The sequence below is a fragment of the Pholcus phalangioides genome, unplaced genomic scaffold (genome assembly GCF_987345545.1).
Source record: "Pholcus phalangioides strain wild (caught in Gottingen) unplaced genomic scaffold, Ppha-v1.0 ptg000015l_1, whole genome shotgun sequence".
Taxonomy (NCBI): Eukaryota; Metazoa; Arthropoda; class Arachnida; order Araneae; family Pholcidae; genus Pholcus; species Pholcus phalangioides.
The window spans coordinates 72,813,709-72,825,961 of NW_028301608.1; the positions used below are offsets into that span (position 1 = coordinate 72,813,709).

The 12,253-nt window shown below is 38.9% G+C and overlaps 1 protein-coding gene across 2 annotated transcripts in view; it reads right to left on the reverse strand.

Moving 5' to 3' along the window:
* The window catches only part of Grasp65 (Golgi reassembly-stacking protein 2), a 525,443-nt gene that overhangs the window by 427,139 nt on the left and 86,051 nt on the right, over positions 1-12,253 (reverse strand). For both annotated transcript variants that reach the window (XM_089244269.1, XM_089244268.1), the window contains exon 4: positions 1,701-1,787. In XM_089244269.1, coding sequence (XP_089100395.1) covers positions 1,701-1,787 — 87 coding nt within the window. The remainder of the gene's footprint in view (positions 1-1,700; positions 1,788-12,253) is intronic.

Here is a 12,253-nt window from a genome sequence, read left to right on the forward strand (position 1 = left end):
TTTGCTTTAAATCAGAAGATATTATTGAAAGAGATAAGATTTTTTTAAAGAAATGAAAAATCAATCATAAGGGAATATGTAGATTGATTTATTAGTAAATATATAAATGTGTGCCTCTAACTTTTAATTACAGTGGATCCTGCGTTTTTCAAAAAACTTTCATAAAAAATGTTGTAAGCAGGAAAACACTTCAAATGGGAAATCTTAATAAGAACTGCTTAGTCAGGACCACGAAAATCAGTTGTACCAAGTGAAAAAAACATTCTAAATGGGAACGTTACAAACAGGATCAACTGCATATTTGGTTCAGATTTGTTATATGTGCTACATTCTATGTTAAATTCTCAGTGCTAATGGGCTTCTTTGCAACCTTTACCTACTAGTAGACAATGAAAATAAATGAACCTTTGGATAGAGCATGTTTTTATAAATGAATTATTTATTTGATTCACACAGATACCTCCTCCTTCTACCCAGAACATGGTCCACCGCTGTGTCTCAAGAGATATAAGCAGGTGATCAAAGATCTGGGGCATGCTGGAAAAGAATTCAGAGAGATACGAGGGAATTATGAGGAAAAGGGGGGGAGGGAGAGCATACTTTTTTTCAAGATAATTTTTTTTTTGAGGGACCCACTTGTACTCAAAAGGGACTCATTTTTTTTCAATACCCTGGGTCTCGAGATGTAGGTAAATTAGAGTACAGCAGCATTTCTGCATATAACCATTATGTTCCGGTCTCTCACAAGCACTCGAAATGGCAAACCACAAAGTTAATTCGAAGGACAGCACAAATTTATTTTACAGAACAGCTATAAACATGTATTCACAAAGAGCAATGTGAAACACGACCTACAAATAAGAAAATACTTGCCTTCCAATTAAAATCCAACAAACTGCTCTCAGTTCCACAGAAGCATCATGACTATATAGAGAAACAAAACATTCTAGAATAATCTGAACCATTCTCTTGCGTGATCCTTCTGCTTCTCTTAGCACAATGACATCCCCCATATCGCTGTCACCAAACTTGAAAAGTTTGTAGTGAATTCGGCAAGGTTTACAGAGATTAGGATTAACGATTATTTACAGGAGAAAAATGGCATAATGCATGATAATTAATGACTATTTAAATAATTTTCTTAATATTAGGTGTATTAGGGTTGGGTTTCTTCTGGGAAAAAACTTAAATTATATAACCTAAAGAGAAATAAAATGTTTGAAACTATTCTACAACTTCATGAACTCAAATGAACTAACTATGCAAAAAGTAATCACGAAACCATAATCCGTTCATAAATGGGAAAGGTATTCACAGCAATGAAATAATTTTTGGGACCAGAGCTTGTAAATTGGAGGTTCATAAAATTGAACCACAACTGTATTGCATTTTTGCTTTCAAGAAATTATTCAAAATCCTTTATCTGAATATATATTTTTTGGAAATAGCAATATGATGTTACTTTACAAATAAAAAAATAAGCCTTAAAATAAATGTTTATTTGGAGGGAAGAAAAACAAACATCCCAGCCAGGCAGAGAAAGTGGCCATTTACCTGAGCAGCAAATATGACAACCCTGCTAGTAGTAGTTAGGCTGCTCTATGGCCTAACTACTATACAAACGGCTGAAAACTAACTACTACGGCTGTTTTGTACAAACAAAACTTGCTATAAAGTGTGAATGTTATCTAAAGTGATACCTCATGCAAAACAGAATCTGCTCCAATGATATAATCTTCATAAGCAATAAGACCAGCAAGGGCTGCAGGAGAATGAGGTTGCACTTCCTAAAAAATTTAAAAAAAAAAATCTTATTTGGTTTTGAGAAAATTATAATTCTGTTATGATTGATACAATCATTGAATGATACTATTCCTTGATTAACAAAATTCCTTGATAACAAAAATGAAATTTACAAAAAGTAAATGTATCAGCATGAGGATAAATGCCAGTATGGGCCCATGATTTTGAAAACAAAAAATATCTAATTTTAAAAATCTGAAAAGTTGACAACCTTTTTCAGTAGCCAGCTTGTGTTGAAGCTAGATGTGTGTTTTGAAAAGTGGATGAAAAAGGAGGTTTGCTTTTACTGATTCTTAATACTTCTGCTCGTAAGGCTTATATTTAATACTTTTTACTTTCAGTAGTTCATTTCATTATTTCGTGCTATATATTTAGCAAATAGATGGCAGCACTATAACAAGCATTACACAGAAACAAACTTCACGTTAGGTTTACAACATGTGCCAATATGTTAGAATTTCCACAGAGGAATATGTACAAGGTGAATGCATGGTTTGTAATAATAATAGTAAAAATTTCATTTTGCAAAGCCTTTCTGTGGAATTTCATACATGTTTCATCATTGCTGGTCAAAAAGCAAAAAGAAAGCATTTTGTCGGGTGCAACTTTTTTGTCACAACGCATGCACACTTCGAGGTGCTGTGACGTTAGTAAGCCAGTCTGAGTTTTTATTCTGCCCTGCTAACGGCATAACTGGAGTTACTACAAAATTCCTTCATATCCTTGACCATACTTTCCCAGTAAAATCAATACCAGATTCAATCATTTGTTTTCTTAGCAATGTTATAAATGCCCCCTGAAAGAAGTTTTACGGGACCTTCGCAAAACTTCTATTTTTTTTTTCTTTTGGTAAAACCAACTGAGTAACTTCTGTAGCTCCCACTTTCTCTTTGCAGAAGAGCAAAAAGTCAATCGTATTGACCCTTACTCTTCGTTGCAGACTCCCATTCGCCAACCAGTGGGTCGCTAACATTTGAGTTCATTGAAATTCTTGTAAGGTGACGGTAAGAGTGTTGCTCTGTTTGTTTTTTTTCTCATCCACTCCTCCATCTCTCCCACCCAACTTTGCCTTCACTTCGTTGTTCACTATATCCTTGTTCACAGCTGCAAACTTTTGGGCCTTTACTTCCCCTTTGAGCAAGCTGATAATTTGTGGATGCAATATGGTCTCTCACATATGTGGTGTGTAATAGGGCACAAGATAGTTCTGTGGTGGACTAGACTTGGTTTGTCTGTTATGGGGATGGCCAGATTGATGTCTCTTAAATCTGCCAAAATAGACTTTCCGAATGCAGGTTTCAAATATGTCTTAGCAAGTCAAATTGTCTTGTAGCAAGGAACCAAATCTTCTCTTAAGACAGAAATTTGGCAACCTGAATCAATCAATGCATTCACGATTTTTCCCTCAATACTAACTTTCATTCTCTTCAATGCGGTGATAGATAGGATACATCCTGAATCCTGCCCGTGATCATTATTGATACCGTCAAACCGAAAGATACCCAGGCCACATCGCCACATGGCAATATCGGCTCATTGTCCTCATGGACTGGATACCTCCGGCAATTTATTCATAAAAAAGCATATATTACAATCATAACTATAAAATCATAATCTACGTATAAAATCAGTTGCGAGATCACAATCTACATATACAATCAGAAATCAAGCATACAATCCTATGTTACATATTAAATCTTAATTCAAATATAAAATCCTAAATCGCATATTGAAATCAATAATAAATCAGATAAAATTCATAATAGATTTCATCCTCAATTTAAATCATTCAATTTCCACAGCATTATACTGTTCTTATGCTATCAGTCAGTCTTCTTTATAGTTGATCAGTTTATTTTTTCTTTGTGAATGGCGAGGTGGTACACTTTATATTTGTGCTATTGGCTGATATGGCGTCTGTGGGATCATTTTGTCTTCATTGTCTTCAATCTATCTAAATATTTTCTTGACTTTATTTATTCTACTTTTGTCATTGTCAAGTAATGAATGGGAGTGCCGATTTCACCACAAAGGCTGTTCCTCGTTTTTTGAAGCGGTGAAGGTAATATGGAAACGGTCCATGATTGGTTGCAAAAAATACAAGTTCTCTGCTCCGTGTGAAACTGTAGGTACTATTTTGTGGACATTTCTTCCAGTTTTGACATCATTCCATCGGGTTTGCCATAGATTGAGTATTTCTTTTGTTTTGCCGTGGATGATGGTAATTATATTTTAATTGTGTGCCAATGATTGTTGCTGCTTTGGTTGCTGCATCTGCTTCTTCGTTCCCCCACTCACCCACATGCGCTTTGATCCAAGGTATGCGAATTTGTGGGTTCTTGCAGAGGACCTGCCTAATATCCCTAGCCATAGCATGGATGGTCATCGGGTTCTGTATTGCATATATACTTGAAAGGCTATCACTATAGATTATAGTTGCTTGTTGGAATTCTTGAGCTTTTATGGTTGCCATATATAACGCTAGTAATTTAGCTTGAAAGATATTACTGTTGTTTTCTAACTTACTTTTAGCTTCTTTTCATGTTCAATGGGAGTGATTTGAAATTAATTCAAAATCATCTCTCTGATTCTGTTGTAATTCTAAATCGGGTTCTGCCTGTCTCAATACTTACGCATCCAGCTGTCCCAGAGCTGCTCTCAGCGTCTGGAGCTGATACTCGAGATACCAATTAATACCACTCAATTATTCAATCCTTGTCCTCAGGTCGGAGTAAATTATTATTTATTTACAGCTATAACAAATAATGTATATATGAGGATGTATTTAAATTACATACTTATAAATCAGTTCATTTGTTTTATGCTACTACTCCTTGAGCGAGAGAGGAATGGAGAAAGCAATAGGTCAAGACTTACCCCAGACTTTCGTCATCTTCCGCTTCTTCCACTTTCCTCCAAAAACCCCGGACAACCACCTCTGATCAAGACCTAGTTCCTTCTGTCTCTTTCAACCACCTTCTCTCCTCCAATTTTCTCCTGTTTCCCTCTCATTGGTTCCGTCTCCTAAACGTCACACCCCCTCCCCTTTGGGTCCCAGACTAGAATCCCTTACTGGAATCTCGCTGCTGCCCCGATGTCTACATACCAATGATAAATCCATCTGCCACTCCTTCTCAAGGTACCACTGCCCAAAAGGGCAGGGTCAATTCTGAGAATCTACAAAAGGCGTTGGAGGTAACACCTGTGCATATAGGTGCCTCACCTATTTCTATACACGATACCTGAATAAAAGTCCAACCCAGTTCCCAGACTGTCTGGCGTCGTAAATAAAATTATATTCTAAAAGGCTTCATTAAAATTTAACTACAAATTAATGTAACAAGTTAGCGAGTAGCTTGTTACATTCCTCCCCCCTTAGAAAAGAACCTGCAGAGAAACGAGCAGGTTCGGGAAAAAAAAAAAACGCGGCCGTCTTTCTATCCTTGTCCAAACCAAAACTAGGCAAAGTCCTATAATAGGTCAATCCAATCTCCTCCTCTTTTCACACAGCATCAGTTGACTGCTCCTCCCTTGGACTTACGATAAGTAGTAAATGCCAATCAAAGAAGAGGTATTTCCGTATGTGCTTTCTCCCTTTCCCTCTCTTTGTTACAGAACAATGAACCACAGCACCTTGTGGATGCTTATCACTACACGAAATTATACGTGTTTATCAAAGAACAACATTTCGAACACCAATTAACATATTCAACCATAAAAGAAGGAAAACAATCTGAACAAGAAATTACTTGATACCTAATTAACCTATCTATGCAAAGATAGAATGTATCTGTAGCTATAAAATCAATCTGTGTCAGTGAAAAACGTTCTGCTGAAATCAATATTACATCCGAACATAAAAATCAAAATTTTAACTTTGTTCTTCAAATATCGCAGAGTCACTAATATCACATGAGTTTTCAAAGAGAAAATAATTATATAATTGTAATGAGAGATAATAAAATATATGACGATAGTTATTCACAAAGCTGAAAAAAAAAACACACACACACACACATAAACCAAATAGCACTCTAATTCTTATAGATGCATGAAGAAATATCCAAATTGTATCGAAAAGTTCTCTACAATCGATCAGTTCATCTTCACCTGAGTTTTACCAACGATAATAGTGTCTACGATGACACTACGATCACACTACTCGCGATCCACAACTATGCATCTGTTGATGCCCTGATGAGATGAATCCACTTCTAAGACACAGCTTTCCAACCGCAGTACGAAAACTATAGCAGGGTTGTTTTTCACGCACGTAACTAAATGTCTATTATGTAATTTCACATAAGTAGAATTAGTCTAGTGAATGTAGAGAAAGCTACTCTACTTAGTGTGGCGGGACCTCCCCACGTTTCAGTTGGCAGTTAATCAGCTACCGTCTAGGTAGGGGCAAGTGTTCCTTGAAATTCGGTAAAATGTATAATAGGCACAAGAACCGCTAAGCTACGTGGTAGTTCTTTCCCTCAATAACATATAGCTTATTGGGTTCCTGAATTTTACCAGTCACGGGTTGCGTCGAGGTATGTAGCACTTTCTGACATATCGGATCATTATACCTCGAGTCGAGCGGTAAACTTTACGAGCACAACATTGAGCCAGTACCGGTTTCGGAGCTGTGAAGGCGATTAGTGTAGAGATGTGAAACCATGATAGTTCAGGTGATCTCATCGTAAACGAGTTTGTCTTTGAATTCGGCATGGAGAATTCTACATTCAGACATGCAGGCTCACTTTGAATCAGCGAAATGAATAAAAAGGGTAAAGTCTTACAACTAATTGCCATCACCACTCTCAAATACAAATACAAATACAACGCCACAACAGGCAAAATGCCCAACGAGGTGGCTGATAAAAAGATGCCCATAAAAATATGGTTGTCATATGTTTCAAAAATACAGCAACCCAATTAAAAATGCAATTAACACAAATTACAAACAATATATACACATGATAAAATATTATACGATGCCCATAAAGATTACTTATGGTTGTCTTATTCTAAGAATGGATAGCTTCTCGATTTACCCCCAACATGTTTATCGTATTTCTTTTTAAACGTGTCAATTGTGTTACAATTTACTACCTCCGGGGGTAAGCTATTCCATTTATTGACAACCCTATTGGAGAAAAATTCCCTGCGACACCATAACCTTGCATTGTCCCTCACCAATCGATACTGGTGTCCCCTTGTAAAAGCAGTCGATTGGCGGTGTACTAAAAGTTCATGGTCCATCCTATCCATCCCATTGAAAATTTTGAACACTTCGATCATATCTCCTCGACACCTGCGTTCATCCAATGTAAACATATTCAAAAAATGAAGTCTTTCTTCATAACTCAAGCCCTGTGTGCCAATAAGGACACGCGTAGCTCTTCTCTGCACCCCTTCAACCAAGTCTATGTCCCTCTGTAGGTATGGTCTCCAAAACCTTACAGCATACTCCAGTCCAGGGCGAACTAAGCCTCGAAAAAGAGGAAGAATGACTTTAGGAGAACGCGAAGAGACCTTTTTGAAAATGAGACCAAGCATTCTATTCGATTTTTTGACAACCGCTGAACAATGTTCAGAAAACTTAAGTCGCTCGTCAATGAGAATTCCCAAATCGGTGACTCTAGTTGCATCCGGGATAGTGACACCATTCAACTCGTAAGAGAACCGTGGGTTGTTCGAACCAAAATGAGCGACCATGCACTTATCTACGCTAAACGTCATGCTCCATTCATTTGCCCATGCTGCAATCTTGTTTAAGTTGGTCTGGAGCAACTCCCTATCGCTTTCATTCCCGATTACCCCCATTAGCTTCACATCATCTGCGAATTTGCTAGTAATTCCATCGATACCCTGATCGAGTTTATCGATAAAAAGTGAAAAAAGTATGGGGCCAAGGACACTTCCCTGAGGAACTCCACTTGTGACGTCTGTCCAACCAGAGAATTCCCCGTTCACCATAACTCGTTGCGACCTATCTCTTAACCACGATTCTATCCAATTCAGCAAGTTGCCCCCTATTCCAATCTCGTGTAAACGCTTCAAGAGTTTGCCATGTTGGACCCGATCGAATGCCTTCTGGAAATCAAGGTAAACAACGTCGACATTTTTGCTCTTACCCAAAGCCTTAGTCACGTAATCATAGAAGCAAAGGAGGTTAGTTACACATGACTTCCCCTTCCTGAACCCATGCTGATTATCCGACAATACATTATTCTCGTCTATCCACTTCACAAACTGCCTTTTGATGATAATTTCCAAAATTTTCGAGAGGGAGCTCGTCAAACTCACTGGACGATAATTAGACACCACTTCTCTACTACCCTTCTTAAATATCGGAACAACGTTAGCCAGTTTCCAATCTCTCGGGACGATACCCTCAGCAACACTACTCCTGTATATCTGTGCGACTGGCCCCAACAATTCATTAGCCCCTTCCCTGAGAACCCTGGGATAGATATCATCTGGTCCTGGTGCTTTGCTTGCACATACATTTCTTAGAAGATTTAGGACCTCCACGTCTTCCACTTGAATATCGTTGAGCGTTTTATTACCCCATGCAACACCCGTATATCGAATATCATTATCTCCATTAAAAACCGACGCGAAAAAGTCATTGAAAGCACTACACATGCCTACATTGCTCTCTACTTTTGAGCCTCCTATCGAGAGGGGGCCAACTGTCCCCTTACATCCATTATTGACGTATCGAAAAAATGATTTTGGGTCAGAGCCAATGTTATCTGCCAACCTAGATTCAACTTGCTTTTTACTATCCCTTATCGCTTTCTTCAACAGTCTTCTTTTATCAGTAAACAATGATAGGTCACCTCGTCCACTTTTATACTCTCTGAATGCTCTTTTCTTTTCAAGATAAAGGTTCCGCACGCTATCCGTGAACCATAGAGGGTGTGATGTACAAACACGCTTTTTTCGAACAAAGGGTATGACGTCGTGCAAAACAGAGGACAGCTTCGTACTAAATTCTTCCCATTGACTTACCACCCCTACTGATTCCAACCGGTCTATGAAAACTTCCGCTAACCTTCTTCGCAAAACATCAAAGTTAGTTCTCCAAAAACAAGGAACCAGTCTTTTGTTATCAACCTTACCCGAGGAAAAGTTACAGTGAAATCTGACGATACGATGATCACTGGAAGAAAACTCTTCCCCCACCGAAACATGTTCAACTAGATCCTCAGAACTAGTAAGAACTAAATCCAAAATAGCAGTACCCCTAGTGGCTTCTGATACATGCTGATACAAAAAATTTTCGAGCACCAACTTAAGAAAGTCTCTTTCATACTGATTTCCAGATGAAAGGGGTTCCCAATCAATACCCGGGTAATTGAAATCCCCTAGTATGAGAACCCTCTTTCGCTTACACATGTAGGAAATTTCATCGTGCATTTTGGCGATGTAGTTTTGATCCCTATTCGGTGGATTGTAACAAACCCCAACAATAAGCTTATGACGTCTTTTGTTCTCAAGTTCAACCCATATGGTTTCAATATCACTTCTCTGTACGTTACACTCTCTAGCCTTCAAACATGATTTCACGTATATCAACACTCCACCCCCTTTCCTATCAGATCTATTTCTCAAAAAAGTATCGTATCCGGAGATGTGTAAGAAAGATTCATCCCCATCGTTTGCCCAAGATTCTGTAATGGCTATAAGATCCAAGTCCTCCACAACTATCATAGTTTCTAAAAAATCTTTCTTGTTACCCAAGCTCCTGGCATTTATTAACACACATTTTAATTTGCCCGGTGGTTTGTTGTCAATCGAGAAGCCATCCAAGTCAGAGGTGGGTAATTCCCCATCAGTACTGTTGTGATTATCATTAACTAACCCGCATTCCCGACTACGTGGTCTGGGAGTAAAAAACCTGACCTAAGACTATCGTAAACCTCCCAGACCCCTCTCTTATTTAGATGGATCCCATCCGAACGAAGCCACCTATCGGTAAATGCAGGAAGCTCCAAGAACGTGACCCCAAGTGAGGAGCAAATGTCCTTCAGGCCTATATTGAATTGGTGGATCCTACTCCTATATCCCCTACTACCCCTTGGCAGCACTGGAATCACTGCCACATCTGAACCCCCCTCCCTAGCGGATAATAGTAAATCCCGGTACTCTGACAGAGACTCACTAATATTCGCTCCTACCTGATTTGTTCCCACCCACAGAATCACCCGCAAGGGCAACTTTCGGCGATGAAAAACGTCTCGAACGTTGCCAATCTTCCCCCCAGGAAGACAACAGCGCTCGAAACCCCGAAAATCCCTACACACTCGGTTCCCAAGTTCCCTAACCATAGAATCGCCGATGATTAAACCCCTATCACTATCCCCCTCTACCTCATCCACGACCACCCATTCGCCCTCTAAAATGTCGTTGTTCGTGGAGATTGCTTCTTCATCAACAGGTGGCTCGACGACCAGAGGGTCCGTTATAACCGGACCCTCTAGCACCCTAACTTTTTCCCGTCCTCTCTCTCAGCTCATTACAATATTATTACTTTTTTATTATTTTTTTTTTTTGAGAATAAATATTTTGATATGCACAGCAAAATTGTTATCGAGGACAAAACAAAAATTCACATGAAAAGTTAAATGAGCTTATATTCTAAAATTGCTATTGCACTATAAATACGATCAATTGCGGTCTAACCTTGTTTTCTCGGTTCCATTTATGTTTAGTGGTTGTCTGATCCATGAGAAAAACCATTCTGACCATCCCTGGTCAGAATCTGGGCTCAAGGTCCCTTGAATGAAATTGGGAGACGAATGAGCAGAACTACTACTTGAAGCAAGGCCAGCTGTCTCGTTATATTTTGATGTCCCTGTGGTACGCATTGTTCTAACCTGAACCGCCGTTTTTGCTCGCCCTGTTTCATCTCTATCTCTTAGATTATACGTATGAGTAGAGCTTGGCGGGAGAGGAGTTACTGGACGTGTTTGATTAGGGTAGGTTGTGAGTATAATGGGAGATATCGGATCCTCCTCATCTTCTGAAACAGTTTCAAGATCAAATTGTCTCCTAACTTCAGGCTGTAGGTATTCAAAAGGCAGGGATGCAAGTAGCTGTAGTTGGTTGTCACCAGTGTCTTCTAGGATATTACTATCGGAATCATCCCCTTCATTTGGAACTGTGTTATTGCCCTCAAACGGTATTGATTCTTGTGGTATAGGATCCTCTATAACTTTTACTTCTGTATTTTCCATGTTTCTCCCCCCGTCCAAAAATTCCCTTGCTAGGTTAACTTTTGTTAATCTATCAACGTGAATTAGCTGAGTATCCCGAGGATTATTGATATTTTTTACACTGAATAGAACTGGGGACCGTTGCTCCTCCACCCGATAGGGTCCCTTTGATTTCCTGGTGAGATGTCGTGATTCCCCTTTTTGTATGTTCGGAAAATATACATAAACTAAATCTCCCACCTTTATGTTTTTATCTGTTGCCACCCGAGAACGATAATACTTTTGTTTCTCTACCGCCAGCTGCATGTTTTTTCGTACTATCTCGTGCGCTCGGCGCATTCTAGGTAAAATCTGCTCAGCGTATTGTCAAACGCAAAATAACTTAACCTAGAGTCTTGTAGTATATCAGGGTAGATTGGCATGTCTCGCATAAATAATAGAAAAAACGGGGTGTCCAATGTGCTCGAATGAATAGAACTTCTATAGGACATTAAAATGTGTGGAAGCCATTGATCCCATTCTGATGTTTCGTTTACCATACATGATAACGTGTGACCTATGGTAGCATGACTTCTTTCATTTTTGCCATTAGTGCTTGGGTGATAAGAAGACGTACTTAACTGCCGAATGTTTAATTTATCTAACATTTCCTTGAATACAGATGCGTGCAAATTCGCACCTCTATCACTTAGAACGTAATCGGGCTTACCGTATCTACAAACAATTTCCGAATAAAAGGTGTCTGCTAACGTTTGAGACCTCGTGTTTGGTAATGCCACCGCTTCTACAAATCGAGAAAAATCATAACAAATATATATTTATTTCCCCTTTCTGTAGTAGGAAATGGTCCCGTGATGTCTACTGATACAAGTTGGAAAGGGTAGTCGGGCTGAAAATTTCTCATTAATGGGGCTTTCTTATTCGCTTGATAACCTCTGCTTTCGATACAAATTCTACAACTTTTTACGTATTTCTGACAGTCACTGTAATAGTTAGGCCAGAAGTACGAAGAACGTAACCTCTCAAACGTTTTCTCAAAGCCTAAATGGCTGCCCAGGTTATCATGAACTTCTTCAAAGATCTCTCTTTTCATAGCTGAGGGAATAACAACTTGCTCTATATATTCCGCACGAATCGGTCGGATGTGACTTGGGGCGTAGTGACAAAGAATACAGCCTTTTAAAAAGAACGTGTCCGAAACTTTCTTAACTGCCAAAGGGGTTTGTTCAGTCAGA